At 45.0% G+C, this 22,524-nt stretch overlaps 2 protein-coding genes and 1 non-coding gene across 5 annotated transcripts in view; all 3 read left to right on the plus strand.

The window, feature by feature from the left end:
- The window catches only part of arid4b (AT-rich interaction domain 4B), a 40,058-nt gene extending 22,354 nt beyond the window's left edge, over window positions 1-17,704 (plus strand). For 2 of the 3 annotated variants that reach the window (XM_005946840.2, XM_005946841.3), the window contains exons 6-24: window positions 881-960; window positions 1,105-1,196; window positions 3,186-3,327; window positions 4,515-4,594; window positions 6,895-6,971; window positions 7,626-7,774; window positions 7,878-7,950; window positions 8,138-8,232; window positions 8,328-8,425; window positions 8,608-8,806; window positions 8,943-9,148; window positions 11,358-11,540; window positions 12,612-12,696; window positions 12,795-12,990; window positions 13,120-14,337; window positions 14,495-14,605; window positions 14,797-15,021; window positions 15,106-15,252; window positions 15,405-17,704. In XM_005946840.2, coding sequence (XP_005946902.1) covers window positions 881-960; window positions 1,105-1,196; window positions 3,186-3,327; window positions 4,515-4,594; window positions 6,895-6,971; window positions 7,626-7,774; window positions 7,878-7,950; window positions 8,138-8,232; window positions 8,328-8,425; window positions 8,608-8,806; window positions 8,943-9,148; window positions 11,358-11,540; window positions 12,612-12,696; window positions 12,795-12,990; window positions 13,120-14,337; window positions 14,495-14,605; window positions 14,797-15,021; window positions 15,106-15,252; window positions 15,405-15,556 — 3,608 coding nt within the window. In that variant the 3' untranslated portion in view covers window positions 15,557-17,704. The remainder of the gene's footprint in view (window positions 1-880; window positions 961-1,104; window positions 1,197-3,185; window positions 3,328-4,514; window positions 4,595-6,894; window positions 6,972-7,625; window positions 7,775-7,877; window positions 7,951-8,137; window positions 8,233-8,327; window positions 8,426-8,607; window positions 8,807-8,942; window positions 9,149-11,357; window positions 11,541-12,611; window positions 12,697-12,794; window positions 12,991-13,119; window positions 14,338-14,494; window positions 14,606-14,796; window positions 15,022-15,105; window positions 15,253-15,404) is intronic. The other variant, XM_005946842.3, reaches the window with a different exon arrangement.
- A 1,582-nt stretch (window positions 17,705-19,286) lies between these two features.
- On the plus strand, window positions 19,287-21,106 carry tomm20a (translocase of outer mitochondrial membrane 20). Its single transcript, XM_005946847.3, has 5 exons — window positions 19,287-19,498; window positions 19,800-19,846; window positions 19,936-20,017; window positions 20,202-20,344; window positions 20,598-21,106. Exons 1-5 carry the CDS (start codon window positions 19,375-19,377, stop codon window positions 20,640-20,642), a joined length of 441 nt encoding a protein of 146 aa, XP_005946909.1. The 5' UTR covers window positions 19,287-19,374; the 3' UTR covers window positions 20,643-21,106.
- LOC121812269 lies at window positions 20,385-20,521 on the plus strand. Its single transcript, XR_006052965.1, has one exon. It is a non-coding gene; the product is annotated as a small nucleolar RNA SNORA14 (small nucleolar RNA).
- Window positions 21,107-22,524: the final 1,418 nt, after the last annotated feature.

The following is a 22,524-nucleotide window of genomic DNA, read 5'->3' on the forward strand; positions in this document are numbered from 1 at the left end:
TGATGCTACATGTAGGGGGATGAAGTGTGATATCAATCATTTGCTCTATAAAAAGTTCAAAATAAATATGACAGGGTGGTGAGAACCTCAAAAACCCCAAGTTTTAGCTTCTAACTGAACAGATTTGGTGTTGGGGTTTGTCTTTGGGTTTTTTTGTGCCCACAGTTTGTAATTGCGAGTCTGTCAAGAGCACGCAGTTACATTGTTGGATAATCCAGAGTACACAGCATATAGACTTTCTGCAAAGCTTTCCAGTCTCTCGGCAGCTGCTCGTCACTTAAGAGCACCCGTGGGGGTTTTCTGCGCCTTGAAAACACTCATCTCGACACATTTTCATTCTTTTCTTTCGCTGGTGGGGAAAACAAAAACATAACTCACTGTTGAAGTTACTTCAAGTGTTCCCCTCATTGTTGTCTACAAGTACGTTTGAACAATGAACAACCCAGGGTTTGTCTTTGCGATCCAAGAGACTGTTTTAAGAGTCCTTGAGGTCATTATTATTAAATTTAATGTTAGATTTAGTGCTCTTTCACATGTGAGCGCATTTTACAAATGGCTGCTCATTTATGGATAAAATATCAGAGAGATATGAATTAAATTGAGACGCTTCTCCTCACGTCTTTATTTTGCTGTTTACTCAGCTCTGTGTAGCAGAGGGTCCTTGAAGCTCGAGTAAATCTGTGAGCTGAAAGTAACCGTGGCTGCCTGCTGGAGAACGTATGAGCCTTAAAAGACGAGCATCATTTGTTTGCAGTATATCTGAGGCGCGATGGCATTTTGTAACTGAGGCAGGAGTCTGTCTGTGCTTGAGTTTGTTTTTGTGTGGGCGCGGGGGTACCGGTGGGCTCGCAGTCTGATAGTTGGTCTTTTATCTCCGCAGTGTTTGATGACGGCGATGAGAAGACCCTGAGGCGTTCCTCCCTCTGCCTGAAAGGAGCGCGTCACTTTGCGGAGAGCGAGGCAAGTATCGCACTGCCCCTCAGTCCCATAACAGCCTCATCTCTGCTTTCTGGGGAAATGAAGCTCATTTTGTGTATAAATCCATTTATAAGTGTGCGAATAGAGGGTAAACCTTTTTGTCCGGTTGTGTTCTCTCCATCGCAGACACTTGACCGACTCCCTCTCACCAACCCCGAGCACTTCGGCACACCCGTCATCGGCAAGAAGGGGAACCGCGGTCGGCGATCAAACCCGATGTGAGTATCATCCACTGGTCTCTGTGCTCAATCCCGCAGCGCTCATATTTAGCTTCATTTTATCAGAGGCCTGTGATGCCAATGGGAAGGTATTTTCTGTTCCGATCCTCCGCCATCAGAAACAGACTCGCCCTGCTCTAAGTGTGCTGACAGCAGTTGAAATGAAAGATTTACTCTCATCTCCATCCCCTCATAAAGAGCCCCTGAGGCCTGGAAGGAGAGAGAGCCTGCTCGCCTCCTCCAGCTCCTTAATCATAGCGGGCTCCCTGAGTGTGTGCGCATGCATGCTGGAGAGGCAGAATGAGCGTGGCACAGTCCTGCTGAACGTTATCTCTTTTTTTTTAAATTATTTATTTAATTTTCCCTGCTTTGAGTCTAATGTTGCAGTGAGTGTTTTATGCTCTGATGTCCCTGCTCCTGGGAGACGGCACAGTTTTCATCGAGGGAATAAGAACTGCTGAGGGTCTTCTTCTTTTTTTTTTTGGTGCTGGGTATATTCGTAGCTCCTCTCTGGTATAAAGAGGACACTTGGCTAGATAATCTTATTCTCTTGCTAATGGCGCCCAGAGAAGTCAATATTACTCTAAGCATTGATGCAATATTGACTCGGAGCGGTCCCAGCTGCACATTAGCACCTCGGACCTTTTGTTTCTTTAGCGTGCACTAATAGTGTTTCAGCTTTTGAACTGCAGGGATTGGCTGCTCTGTAAAGATAGCAGCCACAAGGCCTGCTTTTAAGTTGTTGTTTAAAAAGGGGGGGGTGGGGGGTGTATAGTTTGACTTGTTGGAAAACATGCTAATTTGCCCTCCTGAGTTAAATGAGAGGAGAAATATGCATTAACATAAACACAGGAAACAGAGGAAATAAGTTTATGTAGCTGTGAGTTTGCCAGACGACAGAGAAGGAGTCACTGACCATGCCAAGAAATAGACAAGCTGTTAATTAATGATATTTTTAGGTTGCTTTAAGGCTTATTTTACTTTGTTTTTTAAGGAGCATAAGGAGAGCTGTTACCCGTGTTGTTTGGTGGTAAGAGTGCCATCAATCGTCTCCTCCAACAGGAAAAAGCGAGTGTATCTCAGAATGTGTTTATTTAAATTGCTGCCTTTAAAAGCAACGACAACTGTAAAGCAATCCCTGCAACATCAGTCTTTACAAGTGGAGAAAACGTTTCTTTTTTTTCCCCTAAATGAATAATAGTCTGTGCCTCATTGAAGAGTTAGTGTTTTCTTTGTGACTTTGATTCACAGCTTAGTTGTTGTTGTTGTTGTAATAGTAGCAGCCTGGCTGATTTACAGCTCTTGAGTGGTGCCAAATGCTGCGTGTGTTTATATGTACATAGAGCTGTGCTCAGAGCCCCGTGAGCCACAAAAAGAGAAAAGCAGGGTCTGTTTGCCTCTCGGTGCTTCCTGCATGATCACTCAGAGACGAGGCTATCTGTCAGGGCTCTGCCCGAGCATCAGGAAGACTGTCAGACGGCACACAGTGAGCCGGCTCCTTTTTACCCACCGATCCTAATGAGTGAGCTCATCAGTAGAGGCAACCTTATGTCTCACTGTGCTACATGATAAGACAATGATGGATTGTTAGGTGGAGACTGGTGGAGGTGTTGTTTTTAATCTGAGGAGCAGTTAAATGATGACTTGGTTATCAGAAATCATCTGCCTCCCCCTTTTTTCCCTTTTTTAAATTGAGACACGCAGTTTTCTGTAACTGAAATATAAATGGAATACGACCATTCACGGCGCCTCTTTATTATATTATATTGCATAACACAGAGAAAAGCAGCAAATACTCAGAATCAAATTCATTACTTAGGAATGTTTGGCATTTTTGCTAAGTGGCTTTTAAAATCAACAGCAGCTCTCACGTGGTATACTTGAATTCATGTAATGAAGGTAAAATGGTGTAAATGGTGTAATATATGAATGCTCGCTGTGCCGTTCTGTAGCGAAGTCCATTGAGCAAAGTCTCCCTTCCTCCCACAGTCAAGAGGAGGAGTTGTCCTCATCCTCCAGTGAAGAGGAGGAGAGCGATCAGCGGCAGAATGAAGACCTGTTCGGCAAGGTGGTCTGCGTGGAAGGGGTTCCCACCGGGGACAAAAAGAAGACTACGTGGTATCCTGCTCTGGTGAGCTGATAAGCTTTCCTTCCTTTGCTGCTCTCTGCAGCATCGCTGTGGAGGAACGGGGGCTGCTGCTGCTGCCGGGCTTCCAGTGAAGTCACGGCATTATGCAGTTTCATCAAAATGCCTGCTTATGTAACCTCAGCACTCAGCAGGATTATGTTATTGTGCTAGAATTTGCCTTCCATCAAATGCTGTAATATGCATGTAATAACATTTCATATCCAGACAGACTTCATGTTCCGACTTGAAGGACGAAAAAGAGCTCGAGTCTTATTTTGCAGAAGAAAAAACCCCCGACTTGTTTTCCATGATGTGTGCGAAATGTCAGACAGACATCAGTTTGATGTCTTCAGTCTTTGCCTATCCATTTCCATCCACCCAGCTGTAACTCTCAGTCACCGTTAGCGCACAATGAAATAGTGACAGGCCTTGTTTGTTTGTGTAAGTGTTACAAGTAGAACTGGGAGAATAGGAGAGGGTGGGGAAAGCTGTCCCTTTTACTGTGTAGTCAGCAGGGGCCCCGCCTCCAGGATTTGTTGTTCTTGGCTTGCTACTGACTGAGCTCCATGCTGCCTCCTTGTGACAGTTGAGAGAAGTGCACTGCACAGTAGCCTGTCATTGTTTACACTGCAACCATATGGCAGAGGGGTGGAGTAGGTACACTGGCAGCTGTCTCGTGCAACAGATGATGCGCGGCTGTGATAGACAGGGGCTCTTTTGGGTGGCCTTGTTATGTAAAAGTTCTAAGACACGAGCGTGCACGTGTGAGCGTATGTGACAGAGCTCGAAATCACACAGCAGGCGTGAGTCATGGACCTGAAGTGAAAGCATCCAATCCCGTGAGCCCGAGTGTACGCAGGCCTGCTGGAAATGCGCTGCTTCTTTTGGGTTAGACCCCGGCAGGAGTAGCAGCCCTCACGTTAGTCCTCCTCCTCAGCTCCAGCTGCTAATGATGCTGGCGGGTGCCCACCCCTCGTCATCTCTCGCTCTTCATCTCTCCTGCTAGTTTGATTTTGTATCATAGGCAGCACATTTTGTAATCAATCAGTGTGCCCTTTTGCTGAAACCGCTTTAGTCATTAAGTCATTCTCTGATACACCCCCACCCCTCCCCTATTCTTCTTCTTTTTATTGCCTCAGCACCACCTCACGTGACCTTTTTCTGACTTTCTCTTGTTTCTGTGCAACAAGGTCATCTCCCCCGACTGCCACGAAGACATGACCGTGAAGAAGGACAACGTCTTTGTGCGCTCGTTCAAGGATGGAAAATTGTGAGTCATTAATAATTCGCCCAAAGCGACATTTACATTCTGTTGTGTTAAGCTGCTTCTGCACTAATCATTATTAGTAGCTTATCCAGCATAATTTATGATGCAATCAATGAAAAGTGAGACAGAGGGAACTTGGGCCGCTTGTCGGCCACAAAACTAAGAGGTAGTAAAGCTGTGGCGTGCAGATGCTTTGCGCTGGCCCTTGATCATTTATATAAGTTGTTCTTGATTCATTTTTGTTTGTAAGTCAATTTGCACACTAACCATTTAATACTAATGTAAAGTACGGCCATTGTGGCTCTGTCAGATAACATTTGTATTTCTTGACTAAGTAATTGTGCGTGTGTTTGGTGAATGAATTCAAATCTCCATTGATTAGAGAAATATAGGCTCATATAGGCCTCAAGCACACAGCCTTCCTCAGCAGCATCGCCTATTGTTATTTTATTTGTCCTGAGGCTGTGAGTTACTGGTGTGGAGAGGTAGTGTAGCTTCCCTGCAGCCTGCCCTCGGCATAGAACCACACAGCCAGATTGTTTTGTCTGTGGTAAAGAAAGAAATAAGTCCTGTCAAGAGCTCAGCTGGCGGTTGTGTTACTGCAGCCTTTCTTCATGTGGGTAGAAACATAGCCCACACTCAGCATAAATTAATTTGGCGCTTGTTCGCCCGCTCCAAAGACTACTTTCCTGTCTGTTTGAATTCCCGCAATGACTAAATACACTTGCTTTAAAAGGAATCTTGAGCGAGTCGCCGGCGTGACCTCCTTAATCTGCGGCTGAAGACAAATATGCAGCACAGGAAGTCTTATCACTCGGCTAAAGGTAGAGCTGATGAAAGGGATAAGATAAAGAATGATAAATCGGAGACCAGCTGGAAGTTGTACGGCTGTGAAGTATTTCCTCTCTGACCGAGGGCACCCTGTGAAAAACCTGTGTGGTGTTTTTTTTTGTCTTGTTTGCAAGTGGAATCGCATTGGAGTACTTTTTCTTTCTGCTCTGCAGCTATTTGATTTAAGTCGCTGAAAGCGCTACTGTGCATCCAGGTGAGATTGCAAAAAACAGCAAATGAAAGGAGGAGGAAAATCTATATGATTGTTTTCAGTTTGTTTCCGTCTCCATTCGGTTTGCTCTCATATGCATGAAGCAAAATTTCCAACATGTGTATCATTATTGTTACGCATAGCATTTTCAGAGTGTAGTAGCGAGACATAAGAAAACACATTTTAAGCACATTTGATTGCTGAGTGTGCATCCTCTCTGTCGCTGCAATGCTGTGTGATTTCCTTTAGCCCTTTTACTGCTTTCAAGTGCCTTTCCATTCTTCTGCACACACTTGTCACTGTTTATTATTCCACTTTTTATCTTTTCTGACAACCTCTTCTCAGCTATTATCAGGCTGGTGTGGTTTGTTTTTTGAACAAGGGGTTTACATCCATAGGCCACGTGACCTCTCCCGCACAGCACCCGGGGTCAGTGTGTTCGCTTTCCTCAGGAGAGTTGTATATTGTTACTAATAACCATTGAACATGTCTTTCAAAAAAAAACAAAACAATGGCTTGGAAAACATTTTGAGGGAAAGGAAGGTCAGATCCAGGGATGAGGCGGGAGTTGTCAGGAAGTGGTTTTACTGTTTCCACTGTTACTACAGTAACCAGATCTGACAAGTCTTTCCTGTTTCCACTTTTTTTCCCCATTTAGCCAGCTTGCAAACTTGTCTGTGTTTTTTAACCTGCAACGGAAAAAGACAGTGTAATGAGCGTGAGTGGGTTTTAAACCTCAGCTAAACAAACCTGCACGTGGTTTCTCCGAGTTACAGACAGGTGTCCTTGTCAGTGCAGTGTTTGTAGTGATTATCTAAGGAAATGCCAGGAAACCGAGCCGTTCTCTCAGTGTGAGGTCGTTTAGCTTTTATACACTTGTTTCTTTAAAATTTCACTCCATGACAAATCTAGTCATTGGATCTGCTCAGCTGCCTACAGATACCACAGCAAATCGCCTCACATTGCTCACCAGCCAAACCTCTGACTGCTTTCAGCTTACAAGCTTCACTGATCCGTGTGTCTGCCAAATCGCCAGCAGCTGACTGTGCCCAGCCGCTTTAGGGGTGCTGTAAGAAAGTAGTCTGTGACCGCTCAGGTTTTTGGAGGCTTTGATTGGCGCACAGCTGTAAGGTTGTTTTAATGAATAAGACTATACGGTAGAGCTCTGAGCTGTTTAGACTTTGTTGTTTTAAGAAAACTTTTTTTTTTCTACTCCACACTTTCTAATCAGAGTTGCTATATTTTTATTTATTTTTTGCAGTTACATGGTGCTACAGAAGGACGTCCGTGAGTTCGACAGCAGCTGCCCCCCAAAAGCTGACGCGAGCCTCAAACCCGGTGAGTTTGAAGTCGGTGCTACAGAAGTGGTGCGCAGCAGAGCATACCTTTTATCAGCCGTCTGCGGGCAGCTCTGTACGCTGACACACTTGGCAGAAAACACTCGCAGAGTGGAAGACCAGAGAAGTTTTGTTTATGTTCTGGAGAGAACGCAGCGGTGGAGAGCTCCTGTCACTCTGCAGTCTATTTTTAAAGTCCTCACTAAACTTTTTTTATAAAAGTGCTACATTATTTTTCATTTTATTCAAATCTTTTTCCACCGCTGAGCTCGTACTCTCGTAATTGCACTTAGCATACAGCTTTGTATTGTCCCCGTCTTGATATTCACAGGTGGTTGACTCACAACTGTGATATTTTCCGCGTTACAAAAGCGTAAAACAAGCATCTGCCAAGGTGGTTAGATACTGCTAAAACCCACCTGTGACACTGTGGCTGGATGCTTCAGCTGCTGTGCGTCACTGTGCAAACACTGGCAGGTTTTCATGCTTCCAGAGTTCCTGGTCTTTTTTATACTGTAGCTTTTATGTGGGCGTATTATTGTTGTATATAGTGTAGAACACATTTTTAAAGGTATAAGTGTGTCTTTTGAGCATGCAGTGATGCACGCACAGCTCCAAGAAGTGTTTACGAGGTTCGATTAATCCACTCTTTCAGCGCTGGACGCAGCCCTGGAGTTCCAGAGGCAGCTGGTCGTGCCCAGCATCTGGAAGACAGAAGTGAAGGAGGAAAGTTCCAGCAGCGAAGAGGATGATGACGACGAAGAGGAGGAGCAGGAGGAGGATGCGAGTGGTGAAGAGGAGGAGGTAGAGACAGCAGAGCGCACTTATCCTCTTATCCTACAACCTCCCAGATTTAAAAAAAAAGAAAAAAAGAGAGATGCCAAACTGTCTTGTTTCCTGTCTGCAGGAGGAGGTGGAGCCGTTCCCCGAGGAGAGGGAGAACTTTCTGCAGCAACTCTACAAGTTCATGGAAGACAGAGGTGAGAGCAGGGCAGGGACCAGTGTGATGTTTGAGGTTTATTTTCATTTGTGAGACAGGTTGTGAATTTTGTCTTCTTCTTTTTTTTTTCCTATTAAAAAGAAAAATCATAATTTTCTCCAGCAGACAAACATGTTGTGCTGCTTTTCTTACCACATCCACCTATGCCTTCTGCTTCTCCTCTTCAGGGACTCCCATTAACAAGCGGCCGGTTCTGGGCTACAGGAACCTCAACCTGTTCAAGCTCTACAGGCTGGTGCACAAACTGGGAGGTTTTGACAATGTGAGTGCTACTGCCCGCCCCTGAGAGCAGTTTGATGTCGCTCTCATTTCGTTTGGTGTCGACTCTCTCTGAATTTTGTCTCCCTCGTTGAGCAGATTGAGAGCGGTTCTGTTTGGAAGCAAGTCTATCAGGATTTGGGAATCCCCGTGCTCAACTCAGCTGCTGGCTACAACGTCAAATGTGCTTACCGCAAGTACGTACAGACACTCCACAGCTCGAAAGCTTTCAAAATGCAAAATCCTCCAATCGACTTGCTTTTCATCTTTGTGTGATTAACTCTGAGCGGCGCAGGTGTGTCGGCGTGCGCACGCTTTGGAGCAGTAAGATTAAACTTTGGAAAATCTTATTGGATGTGTTGAATGTCTCATCACGCAGGTACTTATACGGATTTGAGGAATACTGCACCTCCACTGCCATCACATTCAAAATGGACCTCCCTTTGAAGCAGGGGACCAAGGGGGAGGGGAAACCTGAGGGGGAGGCAGGGAAAACGGCTCCTACGTCATCAGTCGCCGAAGAGCCGAAAGCCCAAGTGGACGGAGAACCTTGTAGCACACAGCCCGTTATCTGCAAGGTGCATTATCCCGAGTGCTGTCTGTTATTCTAGATGAATTTCTGCACACCTCCCATGTTACTCATAATAAAGCGTCATGTCTGTGAAGGTTCTCAGTCTATAACCTTCACAATAATAAAGCGTCCTTCTCTCACAGGACGAGAAACCTGATTCGACCCCGAGTAAAACGGAATCCGAAACATCGAAAAGCGAGGGGAAAGAGGGCGGAAACGATGGCGATGACGAAGAAGAGGACGGTCCGCACAAAGCCGACGCCGACGAGGGCTCGTCGACGGCTCGCCTCGGAGCCGACGACATGAAGGAGGAGCACGATGAGGAGCAGGAGAGCAAGGACAACTCTGGGTAGGTTCACTGAAGGGGATGCTCCCTCCTCCACAGTTGCTTAAAAAACAAAACGTATGGTCAGGGCACAAACATGAGCTCCTGCATGGTAAAACTATTCCATGTGAAAGCAAAATAAGAATGCAAAAGGACTCGAGGTATTTGCTTTCCTTGGTGGCAGCACGATGCTAGAACACCATTAGCAGATGAGGAGCAGTGATCCTTCTGACCTTAAAAGTACTAATACGCCGTATACTCTTACCTGCTAACCAGAGAGAGGCGTGCTCTCCTCTGTCTCCTCTAACTAAGCTCTTATCCACTGCCCTTTGTGCTATTATTATTCCTTGTTGCTTAGTCGACATCGGCTGGCAGAGACATCTTAGAGCACCAAAGCCTGACTGCTACCTTTCACCTGGCATGTCATGCTGTGCTTTCTCGCTGTCTCTCGCTCGCTGGGATTGTTTGACCATGCCGAGCCTCTCTCACTCAGTGCACAACATGGCTGTGCTCTTCTTGATTCCTGCCCTTTCCTGATCTCTCTCTCTGCCACCCTCTTCCTGTCTTTTCTCTCATCTTTTTGGCTTTCAGTGTTCAGCTTTATTTAAATGTTCCATGTGTGTGAATGTTGTCATAGATGCATTAACCCTCCAGTTGTGAGATATGTATATATCTTTATATATACAGTGCTTGAGATGCTTTTAGAGGAAAACTCTGAGTGTTGGTAAATGGATTGTTGTACAGTTTGGCCTCAGCAGTCGCATTTTCCCTGTTGCCTCCTGTATTTGGGGCCGTCTGTCCAGCTCAGACCTGTTTGTTCAACGTCCACAGTGACAGATGTACAGTTGTGTTGTTTGGACTGCTGAAAGCTAGAAAACAGGTTCTTGGTTTACTGAGTCTCTGTGTCTGACTGAAGGACTGCAAAATTCCTGCACGTTATGAGGAGGTTATCTGTCGTTTATACCAACCGTGGCCACAGATACCTGCTGATAGAAGACCACTTGTGACCTCTATGACAGTCAGAAGTCTCCTTGATCCTTCGGCTTTGTCGGGATCAACGTCCTTGCAGATTACGAGTTTACAGATGCACTCAGTGGACAAGCCGCAGGCTGATCTGATCTGAGCTTTTCTGATCATATCAAACCTGTTTGATGTTTACAGGCTGTAAACTGGAACAGACCAGTGTTGTGTCAGGGTCATGTTTTCATTCCAGCATCAGCACAGACGGCGTGTAGCCACTGAAACTAGCTTGCTGTGAGCTTAAACGAGAAGGCGATGCATTAGTAGGAGACATCGATGAGTTATTGTTGAGTTCTTGCTGGACAGGTGCTTATTTTTACGATGAAGCCTTCTCAACGGCTTTGCTGGAAAGTTCACTTGGACTGTTGACCTTTTGGCTTTTACTCATAATGATGAGCAGTGCAGTTGAATTGTGCTCATTTTGAGCAAGCCAAGTCTTAATCTACGTGATATTTGTGTGTTTTATTTATTTTTCAATCAGGGGTGGAAATGTTTTTAAAAATCAGTCGGTTCCTGGAAATAAGCCCGTCTGCACATTCTGAGGAGCTAAGTTTGGGAGGGACTGTGAGGCGTGCTGTGGTGTAGATGTTGTTTGTCGCAGCGGGCCGACTAGGACCTCGCAGCCGTGCTTCCTCTCAGTGCTGTAGCCTCGCTTTAAGTTGCTGCGTTGCCTGTCCCGTTGCGCTTTGCCATGCTTAACCCACCCCACGAGGCCCCCTGGCGCCTAAAACACTTACTGACACCCCTGCACCACCCCTATATCTCCTGATTGTTTCCCTCTAGCTCCTTCTTGTGGCTGCTTTGTTTCTTTACAGCGTGCGTACGAGGGTGAATGAGAATCCCCTGTGTGTGTGTGTGTGTGTGGGGTTAGACAGCATAACAGTAGTGTGATTTCTTATCATTAATTTTTACTATGAAAGAATAAAGAATGATGTGTTTTGTTTGTTTTTTTGCTGAAACACTTCATGTACTGTTCTTTGACTGGCTTTTCTATTAATGATGCAGCTGGACTAGAGCTAAGGCAGCTTATGTTTCTGTGCAGGTGAAGGTGTAGTGTTGTAATGGGACAGGGAAAGGCAAGGGTGGAGCAAATAGACTAGAAAACAGGCTTGTTATAGCAGCAGGCAGCGAGTTGGGGGTGGATGGGTGAGGGTGGTGGTTTTTGTGGTGTTATAGCCTAGGGCCAGGAAGTGCTGAACTGTTTTTCTTGCAGGGATGACAGCAGTCAGGAGGGGGAGGAAGGGGAGGAGTTTGAGTGTTACCCCCCGGGGATGAAGGTGCAGGTGAGGTATGGGCGAGGCCGCAATCTGAAGACGTACGAGGCCACTGTGAAAGAGGCAGACGTGGAGGGGGGAGAGGTGCTCTACCTGGTGCACTACTGTGGCTGGAACGTCAGGTAAGACAGGACCTGGGGAGAAATCACCTAAACGTCTATTTTCACCCTAATTCAAAAGAAAACAGACCAAAAAAACAAATTTTTAAAAATCCATCTCTTAACTCATGGGATCACCGCCTACGTGGGTGTCCCCGCAGCAGTAACCCTTCCTCACAATTCTGCTTCGTGTGAACCAGTGCCATGGTCAGCACTCTGATTATGGAGAGCACTGGGCCATCTAGTGGCAGAAACACAACTGAGTATCGGGTTGATGCGGATTCACTCCTCAGCTTCCTCTCTCTCAGTTTTGACCAAAATCCCCTGTCTGTCTGTCCCCCAGCTGTCTGTCTCTCAAACAGATCTACAGACAGCCTGAATTTTTTTTTAATTTCTTTTTTTTAACCAATTTGAAGTCTTTTAACAATCAAACAAAACTTCCAATCCTACAATGTGATATTTGAATGTGAGCTAACACTGAATGGCCAACCTAAGTGCTGCTACACTCACCTCTACCTCTCAACCCTCTCCCCCCTCCCCAGCGGGTCAGGGTTAAACGCAGTGTTGAGTAGAGTGTTAGGGTACCATGACACAGAGGTTAACTAGTGCAATCGGCATTTCATCGTCTCAATGTTGTTGTGTGGTCCTCTAGCACTCTATAAAAGACAGTGGGATGTTCTCTGCATTGTGTCTGTTGTGTGTGATGTTGTGAAACTTTTTTCTTCCATCCCCCCCCTCCCCTCCTCCTCATACGACCCACTTCCTCGGTATTGTGTGAATTCTACTGAATATGATTTGTGTGGTGGTCGGTGTTCTATCTTGTTTCTTTCTTCATCGTAAAAAGGTTGTGTCTTTTTTTCCACATAACACCATGGGATTTCTTCTCTTGCTGTTGAGGCTTACTGTGTCACAGCAATATGTCGGGGTCAGACAGTAGAAGCGTCTGTGTGGTGGTGGGTGGTGTGAGAGAATATTTCACAGCTCCTTCTTCAAAGTCCTAAATGATGAAACTCTTTCTCGTCTTTGTACTTGATTTTTTTTCCCTTTTTTTTTCTTCTTTCTTTCTTTCTTTTTCTTTTTTTTTTTTTTTTATAGATATGATGAGTGGATCAAAGCAGACAAGATTGTGCGACCCGCCAATAAGAATGTACCAAAAATAAAGCACCGTAAAAAAATAAAGGTATGACTTTGGAGAGGCGGTGACTTTTATTAAGTCTTAAAATCCCGGTTTGGTGTCGTGAAGTGAAAGGCTGACTGACTTATGTTGACTTCTGGCAGAAAATGCAAGACAATTTGGAGAGGCTCGATGACAGGGAGGTCCTCGGCCCTTCGTCCAACGCTAACCGTGTCCCGCGCTCCAAGTGTGGCCTGAGCCAGGACGTCTTTTCCAAGATGGACGAGGGTGAGGACAAAGGGCCTCAGCAGTCTCCAGTCAAGGCTATAGAAATTACTTCTATCCTCAATGGCCTGCAAGGTAGCAACACTCATTAGCCTGTAGTGGTCATGCACACTTGCAGCAGATTAGGACCGCGTCACTCTGATGTGTGGTTTTTTTTGTTTTGTTTTTTAACAACCTAATATAGCTTTGTTCTGTTTGCTTCAGCCTCCGAGGTGTCCACGGATGAAAGCGAGCATGAAGCTGAGGAGGGAGAGCATAACGAAGAGGATCAGCCAGGGAGCCGTCTCAGAAAAGGCCAACCAGAGCCACCGCAAATTCCAGAGCGCTGGGAGGGCGGAGCCCCGTCCGAAGGGTCCAAACCCTGTCCTGTCACGGGAAAGGCCCAGGACACCGTCAGTGTGGAGAGCCCAGATGCCGGAAAGCGCAGAAGCCAACCAGAGTCGGAGGGAGAGGCGAGCACGAGGAAGAGGAAAGCTGACAGCGCAGCAGAGAGGACTCCAAAAGGTCAATCCAAAGCTAAGACCAGGAACACCAGGAGTGCTGACTGGCTACCTGCGGGTTCTCCGATGAGAGGGGAGGAGAGAGCAGCCGCTCCTGGAGAGGAGAGGGGGGCCTCATCTAGCAGCAGTTCAGATGATGAGGGTGCAGCTGTGGCCGAGGCTCAGCCTGAGGAAAGTGAGCGAACCCGCCCCAAAACCAAGGGGTCACCAACCAAGAAGTACAACGGAATGAAGGAGAAAAGCAAAACCAGCCGACAAGGAGGCTTCTGGGAGATTCCCGAAAAGAGAGCCAAAGTTTCTGGGAATGTAGAGGAAAGGCCCGCCGTTCGCCCAAAAGGACAAAAAGACGTGTGGTCCAGCATCCAGGCCCAGTGGCCAAAGAAGACTCTCAAGGAGTTATTCTCTGACTCGGACACGGAGGCCGCAAACTCTCCTCCCCCACCGGTGTCCTCGTGTATGGAAGAGCCGAGCGTCGAGCAGGACGCGAGAGGCGAGGATGACACCTCGCAGGAGCAGATGGAGACTGAAAAGCTCCGGGAGTTCCCGAGCAGCGGGAGCAACTCTGTACTCAACACGCCACCGACGACGCCGGAGTCCCCATCGGGAGGAGGAGGCAGCGCCGTGGAAGAGTCTGGTCAAGCGCAGCCTTCCTCCCCGCCCCCATCCATACCCGCTGCCTTGCCTTCAGAGCCGGTTTCAGACGCTCTTCCCACAGGGCCAGTACAGGAGGAGGTGACGGGCGGGCGCAGCGAGACAGATAGCAGCACAGTGGAGGTGGAGAGTCTAGGAGGAGAGCTGCAGGACGAAGGGGCGAGTTCCCCCTCGAAGGTGTTCGACGTCAGCCTCTCGTGCAACAGCAGCAGCAGCTGCAGCCTCGAGCTGAGCAACAGCAGCCAGCAGGAGAGCGAACAGAAGTCCAAAGGTACGAGTGGCAGCAAAAATCTATTTTAACAGGTTTATTTTTCAGTGACACAACTCATCATTTTTCTTCAGGATGGAATACTGAAGAAACAGAGGCTGACTACTCATTTCACAGTCCGCCTATTCCCTCACCGTCTTCTCACTCTTTTCTTTTGTAGCGTCTGCGAGTCAGAAGCGGCAGAAAGAATCACAGACTGGCGGCGCAACAAAGAAACACAAGCCAAACCGCAAGAGCCTCGGTGTGCCTCCCAAAAAGAATAGGAAAACAGGTAAGAAGCGCTGTGGGTAGAAATGATGACACCCGCTAACGTTCTCATTTTCAGCGCCAGCACTGCTTTCATGTGTCTCCGTTTCATTTATTAACCCGTTTGCAGGCATCATGTAACAGATGCCAGGTAGGAGAGGATTTGAGGCGTTTCCTGTTCACTGCATTTTCTTTCTTTTTCCTCTTTTTCTTCAGCCAACAGCAGTGACAGCGAGGACCAGTCTGTTGTTGAGGGCACTGCCAAATCAACTGCCTCTAAAAACAACCCATCGGAGCTGAAGGCTGCCACTTCGCCCAAATGTCACGGGCGATCTCCCCCTTCGAGCCATAAATACCACAAGCAGGGTGATGCAGACCATGCACAGCACCGGGATAACCACGGAAGATCGCCGCGGGTGTACAAGTGGAGTTTCCAGATGTGTGCGTATCCAACCCATTTGGTTTATGCTTGTCAGCTCTTTAGTGCTTCTTGTGAACCTATCCTTTCATTTTGGGTCCTCTCAGCTGATCTGGAGAAGATGACCAGCCTGGAGAGGATCTCGTTTCTTCAGGAGAAACTTCAGGACATCAGGAATCACTACCTCTCCCTCAAGTCTGAGGTCGCCTCTATCGACAGACGACGAAAACGCATGAAGAAGAAGGAACGAGAAAGTGAGTCAGCTCTTTATTGCCTGGAATAATAACTAGCATGTTATTTACTAAATTTGGTTCACCATTAAAGCAAGAGGAGTAAAACAGGAAGTCACTGTCGCATCTTCTTCTTTTTTTAATCAGCTTAACCAATCACTGCTTCTGCTCTGCAGGCACAGTGGCCGCTTCCTCCTCATCATCCTCCTCCTCCTCACCGTCCTCCAGCTCGCTCACAGCGGCAGTCATGCTGACGCTGGCAGACCCTCCGGTATCATCCTCATCGTCCTCATCTCAGAACTCCGGGGTTTCAGTGGAGTGCAGGTGACAGGACGACCCAGCAAGGAGCCACACCGCACGAAGCACTTAACCAGCACCCTGGGGTCAGCGCCCCGATTCCCTTTCAACAGGATGAAAAAGTCGACCCACATACTGTAACTACGGGGCACAAAAACCAGACCAGAGACAAAAAAAACCACGAAAAAACAAAACAAAAGAGAAGAAACAAGCACTATTTTTTACTGACAACTGTTTTCTCGGCAAGCTAATGGCACTTAAGTGCACTTTTATGACGATTGTGTAGGGGTGGGGCGGGTGAAATTTGTCCAAAAAAACCAAACCCAACATATATACAGATTTGACTTTTGTGCTTTACTTAATTGAACATTTAAAAGAATTGTTTTTGCAAGCAATAATTGTTTCCATTTGATAAAGTTGTATTGCAAAGGGATGATTTCCAGTGAAGACCATCTGTCATCTGTCCTCGTAGCCCAACATGGCGCTCGCCATGTTATTTCTGGAAATCTGGAGGAGAAACGCTGCCACATTGGCATTAAGGGCATAGGAAAGGTAACTTTGCTATGTTTCTCTCTGTTTCATTAAAAAAAACACAAAGAAAAATAAAAAGGACCTTCATGTGGATGGGGTTGCCCTCCCCATGTACAGGCAATCGCTCCTGTACATGGTCTGAATCAAGTAGGTGGTGATGGATAAGGTTTCAGCACCATCATATGTCCGCTGATGGCCTCAGTGGATCATAAGGAATGATACTGTAGTGCCTTTTTTTTTTCTTCTTGTTGTTGTTGTTCTCCGCGGGGGCACTTTGAGAAAAGGACAGTACTTTCTTTTCCTGATCCTCCTCTCAGATCAGAGCGTTAGCTGGAACAACGTGTCCCATATAAAAGACTGCAGAACGCTGTGAGTGAGCGAGTGAGCGGGCAGTGAAGGGCTAAGTCTTGGCAGGTAACGACGGGATGTTATCAGTGTATTAGGATTATTACGGTAATTGTAAAAGCAGAGCTCCTGTGTTGGATCACCTGCAAATCTACTACTGAATACTCATCCACAGATTACTGTTGAGATAACAGTCTAAAATGTGCAATGATGGAGGTTGGCGAATGCAATGGATGCATTAAATCAGTTCATCAGCCTTTTTAAAAGCCCATCTGCTTTTTTTCATTATGTTTCCATCCTCCATTTTTTTCAATCCCCCCACTTCAGTTGCATCAGCTTCACTGATGTTAATGTTGCATATCTGCAACCGGATCGAGTCAAAAGTCAGAACACACACAATCAAAGCCGAACTCCACGTTTTCAGTGTTTCCACCTACATGAATTTATTTAATTAAGTACATTTTCACTTCATCGAAATGATGCACACTTTATTGGCATGACATGCCTGCTTCTCACACTCATCCCTACCAAAAGAAAAGAAAAAAAAAGTTTGACTCTGTTTCTTGTACTATGACCAGAATAAAGGTAGAGATATTGTAAATGTGCATTTATATGATAAGGTGACGTACATGTATACATTTCTGAAGACATCTCCAGTGTTTCCTTTGTATAGACCCCCCTACTGTATGATAACCGGAAGTTACATTTTGTTCGGCACTTGTATGTAACTGTATGCTTTTGTTATAAATTTGTATATTGAGAAGTGTTTTGAGTCGAGCTATTTAATATCTTGCACTGTTAATAACATGTACTTTTCTGTACAGACAGTTTTATGGTTTTAACTGTAGTTTGAGTGTAAATAACTGAGGGTTGCAGCATGTTCCGTTTTTGTTTTTTTGTCCTCTTTCTTGTTCTGTTTATTTGAGCTCATTTAATGTTGTTCTGTTCTCCCTTTCTCATCAGTTTTGAGTCTTTATCTAATTTCATGTTTGCTTTAGTTTTTATCCAGTTTTTCTTTGTGTCTTTTGTTTTTCTATAGCTTGTGCTTGTGAGAGAAGAATGGTGGTTTTCGGATGTGGCTGAACTATTTTCCAACCTGTACATGGCCTAAAGCTAAAGCTGTATGAACTTGTATACAGGAAAAAGTCTGTGTCATAGATCAACAGAAAGTAACGGAGCTTATTGAAAAATGCTCAATAGTATTTATTAGGCTCATCTGAGGATGGTCATTGTGTAATTTATTGTAAAAATGTAAGCAAAGCAGAAGCCTCTGTTTGAAATAAATGCCATAGTTTGTGAAGTACTCGGTGTGTCTCTTGCATCAGTGGTGGAAAGTAACTTTAGTCAAGTCTTTGAAGCACTTTACTCAGACACGTCTCTGTTATTATATAATTCAGTGATGACCAGCAACTGTAATCACTTCTATCAAAGCAGAGGTTTTGGCAGTTTGCCAGTCTGCAGCATTCAGCGGTGTGTTAGCATAACGGCAACGAGGAAAGACACCAGCAATCATCTTGGGGAACCTGCCCGTCAATTTAGAAAGGCTTTTAAGGCAGCGTCCAAACAATATGAAGCCAATCGCTCTACAGTGAGAAAGATAAAAACTACTAGAGTGGGCATCCCAGGAAATTCACCCCAGGTTTATGACAGCACAATTAGAAAAAGACTGGACAAGTATCATGTGTTTTGTCTCCAGAGAAAGTCTTTCCTCCCCAAAAAGAACATGGCAGCAGTGTTGGTTTAAAAATGTGCATCTGAACAAACCACAAGACTTCTGGAACAATACCCTCAGAGCAGACAAGACCAAAGTAGATACATCAGACCATAATACCCAGCACCATGTTTGTTATAAACCAAACTACACATCAGCACAAACCCCCTCATACTAATTGTCAAGCATGGTGGCTGGTGGAGGGGTGATGATTAGGGCTTGTTTTGCAGCTACAGGACGTGGGCATGTTGCAGTTAGTCGACCACAAAGACCTCTGTATACCAAAGTATTCTAGAGCCAAATGTGCGGCCATCTGTCCGACAGCTAAAGCTTGGCCAAAATTTGTTCATGCAACAGGACAATGATCCCAAACACAGAAGCAAATCTACAACAGAATAGCTTAAAAAAACAAAATGATGAAGGTGCTGCAGTGGAATGCTGCGGTGAGATGATAAGAGATTGGTGCAAATCAATGCCGGCAAACCTCAACCATCTGAAGCAACTTTATAAAAAAGAGTAAGTGGAAATTCCTCCACAAAGATGTGAGAAACTGATAAGGTCACACCGAGGTGGTTCTGTTATAGGGGTGTGCTTCGTTTTTCCTCTTGGTCTAATTTTTGTTAAATAAATAAGAAATAAAAACTTTTTTTTTATTATCTAAGACGTAAAACCTTAGAACTGAAAGACTGCATTTTTAACCATAAATTTAAATACTTGTTTTTGTTAGTTTGTACATAATTATTTTTTTAAATGCAGCATTTTAACTTTTTATCAATTTATATTATTATTATTATATTATGTATTTATAATATTTATATCTTAAATATTATTCTTCATCATTTTGATTTTAATTTAAAGCATGGCTGGGTAAAAGTGCTAAGGGGCGAAATGTGGCCAAACAAATTATTCGACAGATTAGTATTGGTAATTTAACTACATTATACATTAATTTTGTTAAAGTACAGATTATTAACCAGATTAATGATGGTTAAAAGCAACTAATCTTTGTGCGTTATTTATATTTGCCTTTGCTAATTAGCACAGGCAGTATATAAAATACTATACAGTCTATGGTTATTAGTGGATGTTTTATTTCCTTAGTTTGAGCTTGTTTGTTGCTAACTCAGATGTTTTGGGGTAATTTGGGTCACATTTCCCGCCTTCGTCTACGTCATCACTTACGTACTTCCTGGCACACTTCCTCAGCAGCGTGCTAGCTGCTAGTCAGCGGCGAGCGTGGCTGTTCATAAGTAGTTTGAGAAATGTTGAGCGGCAGGACGAGCGCGCTGGTCGCCGGGGTGTGTGGTGCTCTTTTCATCGCATACTGTGTTTACTTTGACAGGAAGCGGCGGAGTGACCCCCGTTTCAAGGAAAAGTTACGTGAGCGTAAGTGTGCAGGTCAACGGCGTAAACTTAGCATCGTAGCACGTTAGCCTCCATGTGACCGCGAGGACGTTAAAAAAAACACTCAAAGCTTCTGGAAACTAATCAAGACTGCGTATTTTCTGTAGCCTTGTAAGCTCCGACTATGGTAACATTTGCTCTAATATTATGTCCCTCAGCTGCAGAAGAAGAAAAAGCATGCTACAAGCAACAGCTAGCAAACTTATTCCCTCGTGTTTTCCGTGTTGTACAACAGCAAACTAAACATGCAGCATGGTCTTAAAAACCCACTTCTCTCTCACAGGTCGACGAAAGCAAAAGGTTTCCAGTGAGAAGACTGAGCTTACAAAGGTAGGACATGTAGAAAATAATCGATTCTTGTCTCATTTTGTTTAGTTGGAGCTTACATTTGTTTTTTGTTTATTAACTTGACTTTGAAGCTGCCGAACTTGAAGGACGAAGAAGCTGTCCAGAAATTCTTCTTGGAGGAAATCCAGCTGGCAGAGGAGCTCCTAGCACAAGGTCAGCCGCATGTTCATTCACAGAAAACACATGGAAGCTTGCGGCATGCGCAAGACGGCACCACTCATATCACTGTAACTGTGGCTACACTGGTGTAGTGACTCTCTACAAAGTTTTAAGCCCTGATAAATTTTTAATGCTTGTTTTTTATGTGGTCTGTAAACCCGTTTCTTCCCTAACCCAGGTGAATTTGACAAAGGTGTAGACCACCTGACCAATGCCATTGCAGTATGTGGTCAACCTCAGCAGCTACTTCAGGTGCTTCAGCAGACGCTGCCTGCTCCAGTCTTCCAAATGTTGCTCACCAGACTACCCAGCATCAGCCAGGTGAGAGTTACCTGCATCTCCTTGTTTTGTTTTTTTTGTTTAGCATCCTTGAAAACCCCCCAGTAGCCATTTGTGATTTCTGGGACAAGAAAGGGTGCAAGAATAAACCTTAGAATCATCCAAAGCTGAGAGCTGTGTGTCAGTAGCTCTCGGTTATTTCACCTCTAAGACAAAAATACTTAACGGCCCGTGTAACTGATTTGCCTTTCTGTAATGGGTAATCTCTGAAAGATATTTTCTTCCTCTCTTTCAGCGACTCATCGGCACTCAGTCTTTAGCAGAAGATGACGTCGAATGAACGTATGTGTGTGAATGAGATGGAAATCTATGAGGGAAGGGGGGTTTTAGACACTATCACTGCTGCACGGTTCAGTTGCTTGCGAATTCTGAGCTTCACTGGCCATCGGTTGAGATGAATTTCCCTCCATCACAGCACTTTGAGGTTGATTGAACGTCTGCCAGGTTACATTTATCGAAATGCATTCCTCCTTTCCAACATATCGGTTATTATGTAGCCATTTGTTTGTATTTAAAGTGCAACCTAAGTATGTAAACAGGAATGTAGACTGTTTGTTCTGTTTGTGACTTGGACTGAAGTGAGTCTGTCTACAGAACACTTGCTTGTGGTGTAATGTTTATATAAATGATTTTGCAGGTTAATTAAAATGTACTTTTTAAAAAACAAAACAAAAGCATTCCAGTCTTTCACCTGGGTTTTTGTTTTTGTGTCTGTGTAATACTACAATAAAACATGATAACATGTGTTGACTTTTTGATTGTCCACTTGCCAGTAGATGGCAGTAGCAATGCACAGGAAAACCTGAAGCATTTAGTTCTGAAATATGGAGCAAGGGCACTTTCACTTTCCCCTCAAATAAAGGGTGTGCAGGAATTGGGGACAAGTATGTTTGTATCAATAAATATTAATGAACATGGAGGGGAGTGAGCCAACCTATTGTACTTATCCCATCCATGTAGGTGCAAAACAAAAGATCTGTGAATTGCTGATATTAGTAATAAAACATGCTGGGGTTAAATTGCTATCGTGAGAGTATTTGTTTCCTGCCAGAATGCTGAAACCTCATCTTGTACGAGTCCAATGAACCACAATGTCTTTATTGTGTGTGCAGGAATATAAAACTGGAGCAGCTTGTAGGGGAAGGGAGTGGGTCTGCTTGGATGTGTGTCTCTTGGAAGACAAATAGAGCTGTAATTATTTTTATCCCTCTCTGCAGCTGTTTTTTTCTTTCTTTTTAAGGGCTCTGGCCAGAGCAGCCCAGGCCTCAAGTTTTGCCAGGAAACAAGAGTAGGGGGGAAAATAGTTTTTCAACATTAGGAATGAAAAAATGAACAGCGGCCCAGAAATGTCGAGTGCAGACTAAATGGTAGACAGTGTTCCATTTTCCATGAACTCATGTGATCACTCTTCAGTCTTTTCTCCACCACTCCTGGTGTTTAGCCACTTGGTGGAAATGGAGAAGCCTGTCAGGGGCCTGCAGAGTCCACTGGCGCTAGGTGTGTGCGTGCAGAAGAAGTGACTCGTTGTTAATCTATCCTTCGGGGAGGCGGAGAAGAAAAATAACAGACTGTGTTGGAGGTCAAGCTGAAATCTGTGGTCTGCTGCTGGCAGATCGAGGCTAGAAGCAGGTTCAGACTTCTCCACGGAGCGTAACACTGGCCTGCCTCTCCTGTAAATAAACACTGCTGCTGGCCTTGTGCTCTGTCCCCTGCAGACTGGAAGGAGCTCAGGGGTCACTGAAGGATGCCAGATAGGCCCCTCCTTCTCTGAAAGCATGCCAGCACAAAATAAACCCATTGAAACAGGCCCTGACACGAGGACAGACGCTGTTTGATTTAAGGATGACACAGCAAATCCAGTTTCGGGGCAGAAACCACACCCGAGTGAAGAGTGGGATAATAATCTAATGAATGGAGTGCTCACTGTAATACTTTTAATATAACATCATTCTTTTAATTGCCTTGCTGCTCTATTTTCAGTCTGTATGAATGGGTTATGAGTCAGCTCTTTGTATCTGATGAAGCTGGCAGCGGGAAGAAGAAAAATGAAGAAACTCCCTGTTGTTTTGCAGTAGGGGGCACTGTTGCTCCAGGCTGTATTTGGACACCTCTGTGGCCTTACACTGAGCCGCAGACAGATTCACAGTTTGAGGACGACTGAA

The sequence above is a fragment of the Haplochromis burtoni genome, unplaced genomic scaffold (genome assembly GCF_018398535.1).
Source record: "Haplochromis burtoni strain Fernald_Lab_line unplaced genomic scaffold, NCSU_Asbu1 Contig_499, whole genome shotgun sequence".
Classification (NCBI taxonomy): domain Eukaryota; kingdom Metazoa; phylum Chordata; class Actinopteri; order Cichliformes; family Cichlidae; genus Haplochromis; species Haplochromis burtoni.